The sequence below is a fragment of the Triticum urartu genome, chromosome 2 (assembly GCF_003073215.2).
Source record: "Triticum urartu cultivar G1812 chromosome 2, Tu2.1, whole genome shotgun sequence".
Lineage (NCBI taxonomy): Eukaryota > Viridiplantae > Streptophyta > Magnoliopsida > Poales > Poaceae > Triticum > Triticum urartu.
Genome location: NC_053023.1, coordinates 653,941,605 through 653,955,517, shown reverse-complemented (window position 1 = coordinate 653,955,517; position 13,913 = coordinate 653,941,605). Strand labels below are relative to the sequence as shown.

At 46.5% G+C, this 13,913-nt stretch overlaps 1 protein-coding gene across 2 annotated transcripts; it reads left to right on the top strand.

The window, feature by feature from the left end:
* The first annotated feature begins 1,220 nt into the window (after positions 1–1,220).
* Positions 1,221–12,967, top strand: LOC125539462 (protein argonaute 2-like). 2 transcript variants are annotated; one of them, XM_048702920.1, is made up of 3 exons: positions 1,221–1,865; positions 9,630–10,710; positions 11,136–12,967. In XM_048702920.1, exons 1-3 carry the CDS (start codon positions 1,325–1,327, stop codon positions 12,616–12,618), a joined length of 3,105 nt encoding a protein of 1,034 aa, XP_048558877.1. In that variant the 5' UTR covers positions 1,221–1,324; the 3' UTR covers positions 12,619–12,967. The 2 variants fall into 2 exon arrangements, with proteins under 2 accessions (XP_048558877.1, XP_048558876.1); XM_048702919.1 differs by having other exon boundaries at positions 11,133–12,967.
* The last annotated feature ends 946 nt before the right edge of the window (positions 12,968–13,913 follow it).

Sequence of the window (13,913 nt, the reverse complement as noted above, 5' to 3'; positions counted from 1 at the left end):
GCGGGACCACGAGGTACGAGGCCTGACGTACCGGGCGTGTGGGCGTTATCTATTTCGCCCATACGCACGCGTGTAAGAGGGACCGGGAGGAAAAAAAAGAGGCGTGTGGGCGCTAGTTGTTTTGCCCACACACAGATGTGTGGGCTGATCCTCTTAGGCACCACACAGAACGTGTGGGCAGATTCCTTAACGCCCACACGTGTGGCAGTTATCGGCGTCCTAACCTTATCGTTTATAGTACTAAGCACCTTCATAGTCCGCATGTCGCCAAGTATATGCCAACATTTTTTAAAGAGCATTGCATGAAGACCATCAGCACCTGGTGCTTTCATATCTCCAATAGAGAAAAGTGATTTCTTCACATCTTCAGCTGTGTAAGGCTTCATCATCTCATCATTCATTACCTAAGAAACCTGAGGTAGCACCTTAGCAATCAAATTCGGGTTAGGCTCATCTATCTTCGTAGAGAAAAGACCTGCAAAGTAATCGGATATCAAGGGATTCAAGTATGCAGTGTCTTCACGCCATACACCTTGATCATCTTTCAACCTTTTAATACGCTTATGTGCCCTTCGTGCCGATGCAAAGTTTTGGAAATAGGAAGTGTTTTTATCACCGAAGTTAAGCTAGTCAATTCGGCTTCTTTGAGCATGGTAGATTTCTTCCTGTTCCAATAACCTTTCAAACTCGTCCGCCAACTCCTTCTATCGAGTCACATTTTCAGGTGTGAGTGCTTCCTGTGCTACAACTTCAAGCTCTTTCTAAACTGGGCCTCTTTTAGCCAGCGAGCTTCGAAACGAAGCACTTTCAACCCCATGTGATCCTGGGCTGTCTCCACTTCTAGACAACTTAGTGTTAAGTAAGTGATACAATATATTTTATAGCCGCATTTTATAAAAGAGGGTGCAATTTAACCTCTACCAGGCCCGTGTAGCTCTAGCCCTCGCTTCTCATTTCAGTTTATTGATGATGAAACCAACGAAACAAGTCATAAAGGGGGTCGGTTGTTTGAAACAAATGCAAATGGTTGACCTCCGGTCCACGGCGTCAACCAACACGCACCCAAACTACTAGCTTAATTTCCCATAATGCCCCTGTTCACCCCAACTGAAATGCGGGCGTGCTATAGGTAAAGACGTCATTTCCACTTCTGAAAATCCTCGCGCTCGCCCCCGCGTTCAATCTCGCGCCTGCTATAAGTAGGCCCCAGCGCCGTTCCCCCAACCGTCTCCCCCATTCGAAGTTCTGGAAGGGGAAAAATCCTCCAAAAACCCAAATCCCCCCCCATCAATCCGTCGCTGCTTCGTCCGACCTCCGCGTGGAGATGTCCAATCAGCGCGGCGGCGGCTACGGGGGCCCCGGCGGTGGCCAGGTGGGCCTCCGCCGAGACGGGGGAGGCGGCGGCGGCGAGGTCGCTGAGGTTGACGAAGACGGCTTTACTCCCGTCAGAATCCGCAGGAGAGGCCCCTTTCGCGGCGGGGGCGGTGGAGAAGGCAGCGGCCGCGGCCGCGGCGGAGGCGGCGGGGGCGGCGGCGCAGGCGCCCCTCTCGAGCCAAGCGGGCGAGGGCGTCAGGATGGACAGCAGCATCGGGACTCGCGCTTCCCTCGGGACGACCACGCGCAGCAGCGACAGCAGCATCCCGGCCGTGGCAACGCGGGCTGCGGCCGAGGCGGCGGGAATCACGGCAGGGTCGACAGCGACAGCACTCACGGTCCATACCAGGGCCACGGCGGAGGCGGCTTCCAAGGCCAGCACTGCTCGTCGCAGCAGCAGCAGCGTCGCAACAACCAGCAGTATGACCCGCCATGGTGGGAGCCGAAGGAGATCACACAGGCGACGAGCTCGTCTTCTTCTCGACCTGTTGGTAAGCACCGCTCCCTGATTCTACTTGCGAGCCTTGTGAACCTCGGCATCCTTGCTTCGTTCCTCTGAAATTTTCGAGACATGGGCGGTTGATCGATCAAGGGTTTCGTGATGGTTAGTGAATTAGAGCCTACCCTGTTTGATTTCGTGTATACGGTTGATCGGGGCGATGCGTTTCTCCAGCCGTACTGTTTACCTTCTGAAATTACGGGCCTGTGATTGCAAATTTTGTTGGCTGCGTGTTGATTCAGAGTAGCATTTGCGTCGGTGTGATCTGATTTCGATTCTGGTTCATGATTACTCGCAGTATATCAAGTTTTATACGGTTCTGTTGTAGTATCATGAACTCTGTAGGATAAATTCCCTTTGCTGCATTGTCTGTATTAGAGCTGTACCTACATCTTATTCTCTTGTATCTTGAATCCATAGGAAGCGTTTGATTCTTAGCTTGATAGGGTCATTACAATCCTGAATTGCTTGAAAAATTGGGAGGAAGATGTGGTGTTGAACTCGCCTACATGCTAACTGAACTCCTAAAACTGTTGTTGGTAGCCTCTGTTCTGCAATTTTGAGATGGCAAATGATTGTTTGAGAGGATGCAGAGCATATGGGATAAGAATCCTGTCAGATAGCACTAGAGGAACCTTGGTTGTTTGGTATGTCACCTTGTAGTTTCAGACATGTAGAAAATCATTTAACTACCATATCCTTCAACATACATGAAAGAATCATAGTTTTCACCAGTGAAAACCTGTATGTGATTCTTTTTGGAATTTTTTCTACGGATGTGTTATTTCACAAGTAGGCTTGCATTAATTAATGCGTCAATGGATCAGTTGCTTCATGCTATGGTTTGGAGTCAGCATGAAGAAGAACTTTGGGCCTTTTGGGGGCACCATTTGTAGTACTGTTGTGAGGAGTTAGTTGCAAATAGTAAAGTGAGAAGGGTTAAAATGTAAATGTAGTTTGTATATACTGAGACAAAGAGGAATGAATCGGGAGATAAGGTTGTTCCAGAAATCCCTAGCTTCCCCCCTTAGCTTCCTGGCTAGAGAAGAGAAATCCACAAAATCCAACAACATGGTGTCAGAGCAGGTGCTGTAGCCGCCGCCGGCGAGCAAGGGAATGGTGGCGCTCCTTGCTGTTGTCGAAGAGAGAATAGGAGTGCTTCTGGTGGTGGACTGGAGCGAATAGAAGAAGGAGCTGCGGTCAGGGTGTGAGGCGGTTCAGCGGGTTGGAGTTGAAGCTGGTGGCTGTGCGACCTGGGAGTGGTGCTCCTGCTTGTAGCCTTGTGCAGGCTGCTCGAAATCGGAAGCCTCGGCAAGGGTGTCGCCGGCAGAGAGCCAGCGCACGGATTGTGTACGGTTGGGGCAGCAGTTGGTGGAGAGCCACTGATTTGGAGGCGAGCAGAACTGTAGGTGTGGAAGCAGGCTGGAGGTGCCAAGCAGAGGTGTAGGAGAGTGTTCCCTGGAGGTGGTTGCGTGGTGTTGCTGGGCAAGATTTGTGTCCAGAAGGAGGCAGGAGCTGCTGTTGTGTTGCAACAGAGAAAGAAGCACCAAAGGTCACAAGTGTGCTTGGTCCTGAAGCAAGAGGATTTCTGGGCTGCTGAAGACCAGGTCAGAGCAGCACATCAAGGAGAGGTTTGCAACGATGGGTGACAAGGATGCCGCTCCATCGGGAGTCACGGCAGGGGAGCTTGCAGCGGTGTTGCAAGCCATGGATGAGAAATACAGATTGTTGTTCGAGGCTATGAGCAAGCAAGGAGGGAGTTCAAAACCAGAAGCAGAGGTCAAGGAGGAGGTTCATCCATTGCAGATGCCCCTGGTGAAGTTAGATGGGTCTGAAACCTATGCAAGTTGGGCAGAGCACGCAGAGACAATTCTTGTCTCAAGAAGTCTAGAGGGCTATATACATGGGGCAATTGAAAAACCAGCTGACGAGAACTCCAAGGAAGGCCAGAAGTGGAAGATGACCAACGCATTGGTGAGAGCATGGCTGCTGAGTTCAGTCTCACCTCAAATTGCTAAGCAGGTGGAAAGGATTAAGGAGGCGTCAGAAATTTGGCGGCTACTGAAAGGTACATATTCTGGAGTCGGTAATGAGATGCTTGCTTGTAAAATTCAGAAGGAGCTGCAGGGGTTGAGTCAGGGTGACAAATCAGTTGTGGATTATGTGTCCGAGTTGAAGAGATTGTGGAGTGAGATTGATTACTTTGATCCAATTGATATGGAGTGTGGCAAGTGTATTGAGAAATTTAACAAGTGGACGGAAAAGAGACGTGTGAGGGACTTCCTAAATGGACTTCATTCTAAGTATGAAAACAGGAGGGCTGCACTGTATGGTAGCGGAAAGCTTCCTACACTGGAGCAGGCAATATCAGCTATCATTAGTGAGGAAACCAGGTTGAAATTAGAGGCAGCCGGGTCAGTGATGCAAGGTATCATGCAGCGGCGATCAGCACTCTATGCAGCAGAGGGTGGAAATTATCAAAGGTCGGGATCAAATACAACTGAGAAGAAATGCTTCGAGTGCGGTCAGCCAGGACATTTGAAGTTTTCATGCCCTGAGTTAATGGGAGGCGGCAGAGGAAGAGGGCAGGACTGGCGTGGAAGAGGCTGTGGCCGTGGGCTTGAAGGACGAGGCTACCGTGGGCGAGGTACACGCCCTGCTGCTAAAGCAAACACGTCGGTGATCACTGAAAATACCACCCAAACTATGAGTGTTGAGATGACTGCTGAGGATTGGGAGAAGTGGTGTCAATTCAAGGGGCTTTCTCTAGGTGACAAGCCAACTGTTGAAGCGCCTACCTCTGCAGCCTTAGCAAATTTTGGTGGTAACAACTCTCACACTGTGATAGATAAGTCCATTGATGCACCATGGTTATTAGATTCAGGTGCATCTAGACATATGGCTGGTTCCTACAGAAATTTTATTGACTATACTCCTGATTTAAATAAGCAAACCGTTAAATTAGCTGATGGCTCCTCCCAAACCATTATGGGATCAGGGACAATTATGTGTAGCACTGATATGTCTTTGTCATCTGTTTTGCATGTTCCCTCGTTCCCAATAAATCTGCTATCCATCAGTTGCATCACAAATGAACTTAATTGTGTTGCTATCTTCTTTCCATCATGGTGCTTGTTTCAGGAACTTGGGACTGGAAGAAGACTTGGGACGGGGATCATGCATGATGGACTGTATTATCTGGATAATAATGTGCCACCTGTGGTTGCAGCTGTTGCGTCCCTTACACCACTTGACGAATTCCTTCTTCACCACCGCAGGCTAGGACATATGTCTTTTGTCACCCTTGGTAGGCTTTATCCTACTCTTTATAGTAAAGTTAACCAGGGGAGTCTAGTATGTGACGCTTGTCAATATGGTAAACAAACACGTAGCTCCTATACATCGTCTGATAATAGAAGTGACACACCACTTCAAGTTATACATTCTGATGTGTGGGGTCCTAGTGGAGTTCCATCTTTAAATGGATATCGCTCGTTTGTTACCTTTATTGACTGTTGTACTAGAGTGACTTGGGTTTATGTGTTGAAGAACAAGAACGATGTGTTTGAATGCTTTGTTGATTTTCATAATATGATCAGAACGCAATATAATGCTTGTGTGAAAACATTTCGCACTGATAATGGCACGGAGTATGTGAACAAGGAATTTGATGAGTACTTATCCAGTTTTGGGATTATTCATCACACAACTTGTCCAGGTACTTCAGAGCAGAATGGTTTGGCAGAAAGGAAGAATAGACATCTTCTGGAAATCACTCGTTGCATAATGATATCTATGAATGTTCCTAAGTTTTTGTGGGGTGAAGCTGTAATGACAGCTGCTTACTTGATGAATAGAATGCCATCCAGGGTACTTGGTTATAAAACACCGTTAGAGTGTCTAACGGGTGAAACAAAATATGTGATTCCACCTAAGGTCTTTGGGTGTGTTTGTTTTGTGAAGGATTATAGACCATCTGTTGGCAAGCTAGATCCAAAGGCGTTAAAGTGTGTATTCGTGGGGTACTCTGGTAAGCAGAAGGGATATAAATGTTGGTGTCCATCTGAAAGGAGAATGTTTGTGAGTATGGATGTGGTATTTAGGGAGCAGGAACCATTCTATGGTGAACCGACGGATTTAACCGATGTCTTCCCTGATTTGTTTGCTAATGAAAATGAAAATTTAGATGCAGATTGTGAGACAGGGGGAGATAAGGAAGACGAAGATGATGCAACATCAAGAAAGATGATAATTGGGGTAATTCCAGTGGAAACAGAGCAAGAACGAAGACATGAGCAGCAGTATGATACATCAAGTGAAGCATTCCGGTGGCCAAAACCAAATGAGGAAAGGGAGATTCAGGTGTATACACGAAGACGTCGTATTGAGGAGGAAAGGATGCAAGTGTTGGAACCTGAGCCTGAGGCTTATGGGCAACATGGTGAGCAAGAGAAGGAGGCTGACCAACAAGATAATACTCAAGTTCAAACTAGTGATACTGGACCTTCCTTGGACAGTGGTAACATCTCTTCTCAATATGACGACCTTGATGTCCCAATAGCTTATAGAAAGCAACCACGAGCTAGTGCCAGAAAATTGCCCTCTAAATTGGATCCTTATAATGTCTCCAACTATGTCTCTTATGACATTGTTGGTCCTTCTTACAAGTCCTTTATTGCAGCGCTGGATTCTGCAGAACCCTTACCACGGGACTGGCAGGAGGCAAAATTAAACCCAAAATGGAGGGCAGCAATGCTTGAGGAGATGTCTGCTCTTGACAAGAATAATACATGGGTAATTACTCCACTTCCTTGTAACAAGAAAGTGGTAGGTTGCAAATGGGTGTTTACCATAAAACATACACCCGAAGGGAAAGTAGATAGATATAAGGCGAGACTTGTGGCGAAAGGTTATAGCCAGACATATGGGGTGGACTATGATGAAACCTTCGCCCCAGTTGCAAAGATGAACACCATCAGAGCTTTAATCTCGGTGGCAGCAAATAACAATTGGAAGTTGTTTCAGCTAGATGTGAAGAATGCATTTCTTCATGGAGATTTGAAAGAAGAAGTTTATATGGAGATTCCACCAGGGTTCAGTGGGCCTGAGACAATGGGTAAAGTGTGTAGATTGAAGAAATCACTTTATGGACTTAAACAGTCACCAAGGGCTTGGTTTGGGAGATTTCGCAAGGAAGTCTGCACTTTGGGTTTTCGACAAAGCAATGCTGACCATACCCTTTTCTTTAAGCACCACGAAAATAAAACTGTCGTATTGGTCGTATATGTTGATGACATTGTGATCACAGGGAATGATGATGTGGAGATAAAGAACTTGAAGAAAATGTTGGCGAAGTCATTTGAAGTCAAAGACCTTGGCTTCCTCCACTTCTTCCTGGGAATAGAAGTAGCTTATGGAGCTCAAGGTATCTATATCTCTCAAAGGAAATATGTGCTTGATCTTCTCGCTGAAACTAGGATGCTTGAAAGTAAACCAGCTGCCACACCAATTGAGCCAAACCTTCGTATTACAGCCAATTCAGGAGAACCTGTTGATAGGGGGAGATACCAGAGACTTGTGGGACGTTTAATCTATCTATCCCATACTAGACCAGACATTGCATATGCTGTAAGCCTCGTGAGTAAATATATGCATGATCCTCGATCAGGTCATCTAGATGCAGTAAATAGAATTCTGCGGTATCTCAAAGGTTGTCCTGGAAAAGGAATTCTCCTTTCCAACCATGGGCATCTAGAAGTTGAGGGATACACAGACGCTGATTGGGCTGGGTGCTTGGATGACAGGAGATCCACTTCAGGTTATTGCATCTTCTTGGGAGGAAATTTAGTCAGTTGGAGGAGTAAGAAGCAAAGTGTTGTCGCCAGATCCACGGCAGAAGCAGAGCTGCGATCCATGGCTTCAGGGCTATGTGAGTTGTTATGGCTTCGATTATTATTAACTGAACTTCGGTTGTTTAAAGGAGGACCACTCAGGCTCCATTGTGATAATCAAGCCGCAATCAACATTGTCAACAATCCGGTTCAGCATGATAGAACAAAACATATCGAAATTGATAGACATTTTATTAAGGAGAAACTTGATGAGGGAGTACTTCAAGTAGGTTTTGTTAAAACTGGAGACCAACTTGCGGATGTATTAACAAAGGGCGTGAGTGTTGTATCCTTCTTTAAGTTGTGTGGCAAGATGGGGCTCTTAGACATTTTCACCCCATCTTGAGGGGGAGTGTTGTGAGGAGTTAGTTGCAAATAGTAAAGTGAGAAGGGTTAAAATGTAAATGTAGTTTGTATATACTGAGACAAAGAGGAATGAATCGGGAGATAAGGTTCTTCCAGAAATCCCTAGCTTCCCCCCTTAGCTTCCTGGCTAGAGAAGAGAAATCCACAAAATCCAACAACAGTACCGTTTCCTGATTGTACTTGCGAGCCTTGTGAACTCTGACATGATTCGGTTGTTCCTCGGAAATGTTCGAAACATGGGCGGAGTTGATCGATCACGTGATCAGCAATTTTGTGATGGTTAGTCATTAGAGCCTATGCTGTTTGATTTCACGTATGTGGTTGATCAAGGCGATTCGTTTGTCCAGACGTCCATGTTGTAGTAGCGTGGACTGCTGTCTTGTTTGAAGCTACAGGCCTGTGATTGCAATTTTCGTTAGTTGTGTGCTGATTTAGAGTAGCATTTGCATCGGTGTAATCTTATATTGTTTCTTATTTTGATCATGGTTCATGATTATGCAGTACATGAAGTTTTATATGTTTCTGTTTGTAGTATTGTGGATGCCCAAATGTACTTCATTCTTTATGGATCTAGATAGATTAGACTGAGGTTTATCTCTCTGTATGATAAGTTCCATGTGCTGCATGCCTGCATTGTCTCATGATTATGCAGTTTCTAAAGTTTTATACGCTTCTGTTGTAGTATTATGAACGCCTGTGTGTACTCCAAGGTTTCTAGATTAAGATAAATAGGAATGAGGGTTATCTCTCTGTCTGACAAGTTCCCTTAGCTGCATTGTCTGTATTGCAGCTTTACTTATAGCAGCTATTGATCCATCTTGTTCTCTTGTGTCTTGAATCCATATGAAGTGTTTGATTCCTAGCTTGATAGGGTCATTATAATCCTGTTTTGCTTGAAAAAGTGGAAGATACGGTGATGAACTCGTCTACATGCTAACTGAACTTCTAAACTGTTATTAGTAACCTCTGTTCCACAATTTTGTTATGGTAATAGTTGTTTTAGATGATGCATAGCATATGAGATAAAAATAAATCCTGTCAGATAACACTAGAATTTGGTATGTCACCTTGTAGTTTCAGAACATCATTTAACTACTGTATCCTTTATCCGAAGACAGGAAAGCATCACAGTTTTCACCAGTGAAAACCTGTATCTGATTCTTTTTGGGACTGTTCTCTTACGAGTGTGTGTATTTCACAAGTTAGGCTTGCATGCATGGGTCAATAGAAGTTGCTTCATGCTGTGGTTTGGAGTCAGCATGGGAAACAACTTTGAGCCTTTTGGGGTCACCCTTTGTAGTAGTAGGGGTACGAAATGAATTGCGGAGCGGTGGTGGTGGGAGGCATTTACTATCTGAAGTTCAAAAGGATGAGCGGTTTCCTCTCCATATAGTTACATTTTCTTCTGCATTTACTTCTCCCTCTCTGACAGCACGCCACATTACTGTTTTCCTTGTTTGCAACCTTCGTTGTTTCTAACTGCTCTTGTTCCCCTCTAGGCTGTCCACTTGAAAAGATAGAAGTCAAACTGCTCGTGAACCACTTCAGAATCGAGTTTGGAGGATCAACTATCTTTTGCTATGGGATCGAGCTTGGCCAAGATTCTTCTGAGACTTCAGATCAGAGGTTTGCAACGGCTAAACTCTTGGAGATACTTGCGCGGCCTCCATATTCATTAGCTGCTGCCTCTGATGGCAAGGGCCATCTGTTCACCTTTGCCAAACTGCCACAAAGTGTATATCCAGTGGAAGTCCGGTCACGGACCTACAATGTATCAGCAGTGCTCAAGCCGGACCTGGAGCTGAGGCAACCCCTTCGGCCGCCTGTGACTAAAGGGATCTTGCCGGCTCTTGATGCCATTGTGCGTGAGGCCTCTAGCTCAGGCAAGATTATCATCGGTCAGACATTTTATTCACAGCAGCAGCGTCCTAAGATCAGCTCTCATGGGGCCTTTACTACCGAAGCTCTGGAAGGAACCATGCAGACCCTAAAAGCCACCGAGCAAGGGCTGGTGTTGTGCGTAGACTATTCAGTTATGGAGTTTTGCCGAGATGGAAGCAGTGTTATGGATCTTGTTAAGCACTTGGTGAAGCGGTTTGACACTGATATTCCCTTTGACATGGAAACAGCTCTAGACGAGAAGCAACAGAAATATTTGGAGAGTCAGCTGAAAGGCCTCTGTATCACAGTGAATTACCTGAAGAAGTCCTCCAAAGGGAAAGACAATGGGACCAGAATTCGGAAGTACAAGGTTCAAGGTTTGACAGCCGAGCCTGCGCAACTTATCACATTCGAGGACTTTGATTCAGGGAAGCCCCCCCATAAGCTTGTTGAGTATTATCGTGAGCAGTATGAAGTGGAGATTCAGTATAAGATGCTTCCATGCTTGGACTTGAGCACGACAAATGGCAGACCAAATTATGTCCCGATTGAGCTCTGTACTCTTCATCGACGGCAGAAGTATCCCAAGGACAATACACTCAAGGGTTCCAAGCAGAAGCCAAAGGACAAGCCACTCGAATCAAATGCCCGGAAAGATAGGATTCTGGATATGGTAAAACCTCCAGAAGGGCCTTGCAGGTAACTGTTTTGAGTTTGGGTGCCCTTCTACTGTTTGTAAACGCCTGACCATGCATTCTTTCTTTTTGTCAAACCTGACGACTTAATCTATACGTGTTGTTTATTTGTTAAATCCAATGCAATGCATTTTGCTAGCTATTCAGTTCAATGGTTTTTTTCTGTGTAAACAGTACATCTAGAATAAAACTTGAAAGTTGTGCTAACATAGATGCTAATTGAAAAAAAAGAAGTTTAACCATGCTTGGATTCAGTATAAAAATGAAGTTTAACCATGTTTGTATCTAAGTATTTTCTGGAATTTTCTTTCTTTGGACAGAACTGATCTTTGCCTTTCATTCAAGAAAGGATCTGATCTAATTGTAAAAATTTAGCAAACTGAACTCATGTTTATTATCAGTCACTAATTATCACTTTACTTTCAGCAGTAGCAGAGGCCAGCAATTTAACATTACATTGAACAGAGAGATGACAGAAGTCACGGGTACTATTCTTGCTCCCCCCACCCTGACAGTCGGCTCCTCCACTGGCCGCCGCGACTACAATATCACCAAGAAAAACTGCCAGTGGAACCTCATGAATTGGATGAAACTGGTAGACGGCAAAGTACTGAAGTGCTGGGGCATTCTCGACTTCAGTGCAAGTGCAACGCCATCTCACTCTGGCCAGGAAGGGCCGCTTGATGGAGACAAGTTCATTCGCAATATTGTCAGGAAGTGTCTTAACCTTGGCATTCAGATGGACGGACAAGACTGTGTTGTGCGTCGGTCAGCAATGTCAGTGCTATCTGATCCGGGCAAACTACGCAAGGAGCTTATCCAGGTGAAGAAGGATGCGGAGGAGCGCACGCAGAAGAAGCTGCAACTCCTCTTCTGCCCGATGTCTGAGCAGCACCGTGGGTACAAGATACTGAAGATGATCTGCGAGACAGAGCTGGGGATCCAAACCCAGTGTCTGTTGAGCCACCTCGCAAACAAAGGCAAGGGCCAGGACCAGTACTTGTCCAACCTTGCCCTCAAGATCAACATCAAGCTCGGGGGAAGCAACATGCAGCTATCTGACCAGCTTCCAAAGGTGACTGGCTCACGTTTCATGTTCATCGGCGCGGACGTGAACCACCCGCCTCCAGGAGACACGGTGAGTCTGTCGATAGCAGCTGTTGTGGCGTCCATGGATTGCCCTAGCGCCAGCCAGTACGTGCCGAGAATCCGTGCCCAGAAGCGCGGCACGGAGGAGATCGATAACCTCGGTACCATGTGTAAGGAGCTCATCCAAGTCTACATGGAAAGGAACGGCGGCTTCAAGCCAGACAAGATCATTTACTTCCGCGATGGCGTGAGCGACGAGCAGTTCAAGATGGTCCTTGACAAGGAGCTAGTGTCTATGGAGAAGGGTATCTGCGAAGACGACTACTCGCCGACGATCACAGTTGTCGTGGCCAAGAAGCGGCACAACACGCGGCTGTTCCCCAAGGACGAAAACGAGCTGCAGACAACGAATGGCAATGTGCTCCCTGGCACGGTCGTCGACACAGTTGTGGTCGACGGGTCGCACGATGACTTCTTCCTCTGCAGCCACGACGGGCTGCACGGGACGAGCCGGCCCACGCACTACTACATGCTGAAGAACGGGCACGGCTTCAAGCCCGTGGACCTGCAGAAGCTGGTGTACAGCATGTGCTTCATGTTCGCTCGCTGCACCAAGCCAGTGTCGCTGACGGCGCCCATCAAGTACGCCGACACCGCGGCCTACCGCGGCAGGGACTACTACGACAGCAGGATGGTGTCCCAGCAGTTCCAGGTCCAGGAGCCCGGGCCATCATCGTCGGCCTCCGTCCCCGCGGGTGCTCCCCTGTTCCGGGGTATGCCCGAGGTGCACGCTGGTCTCAAGGACAGCATGTTCTTCATCTGATGCCGCATGCTTTTCAGCATGGTATAAGCTCCAACCCTGCGTTCTGCTTCTTGTGTGCGCCTTCTTGCTGTGTATGGTGAAGGCCTTTGGCTGGCGCTTCTGTTACATATTTGCTGTGTTCTGTAGATGCTCGTCAAACTGACTCTTTACAGCATTGCTGTGTTTCTGTACATGCTCGCCAAATTGGCTGTTACAGCATTGCTGTGTTTCTGTACATGCTCGCCAAATTGGCTGTTACAGCTTTGCTGTGTTTCTGTACATGCTCGCCAAATTGGCTTGTTACAAACTTGTTCTGCACACATTCTGTTCCTGATTACTGTAAATCAACAAAGAACTAGTTTCAGTCTTCCTTCCTTTTTGCTTTATCATATTTCATATTCCAGCAGATGTTGGATGTGAGTTTCCAACAAGTTGAGAACTGCAGTCCTGAGGGAGGATGAGATTTTTTTTACCATTTCTTTTGGCATTCTTGGGATCAGCCAAATGTTGTATGTACAAGGCACACAGTTACATACTCCCTCTGTCTCAAAATAAATGACTCACTCCGTCCGAAAATAAGCGACTCGCTTATTTTGGGACGGAGCGGGTACAAAATATCCCTTTGGGATGCACTACTGCATAGGAACCTCAGGGCACATCACAATGAATTTGACAATGGCAGTTATCTAAGCCAAACAAGCTCATATCACTCGGTAGATTGGAGGAAAGACTCATCATGTAGATTGGGCAACATCTGCCTCTTATTACATGTGGGGAGGCTGGCAGGGTAGCATTATAACTGAACCACTGACGCACCGTACAGCAGGTTGTGGTCAGCCAGTCACCATTTGACGGGTAATAACCATAGTGATCGGAGAAAATCCCACACCCGTATCGATGACTGACTCTGATCGCCATTCTCATGGCCGGTCTGGGGATTCGTCTACATGAACTGCAGCGCGCACATGTCACTAGGATAGGCCTGCAGCAGTGTACCATCGCTTGAACTATGGCATCAAGAATGGTATGAACCACACCTCACAATATGACTGCATATACCATGCAGTCAAGACTTCAGAATTAAAAAACTACTTCATCAAGTAGACAAGAAATGTCAAATGCCTTAACAAGGCATCAAGCATAAGCTTCTCGATAAGCAGTGATTCGAAACAACTCACTTTTGTTAGTTGACCATTCCCGGGGAATGGCTGCTGTTGCAGGGTTGGAACTGCACAAGCCCGCATGCCACAAGAACTGATAAACCTGACAACTAATCGATAAGACTGCACATTGTTATCAGGAGATGAATGCAAACC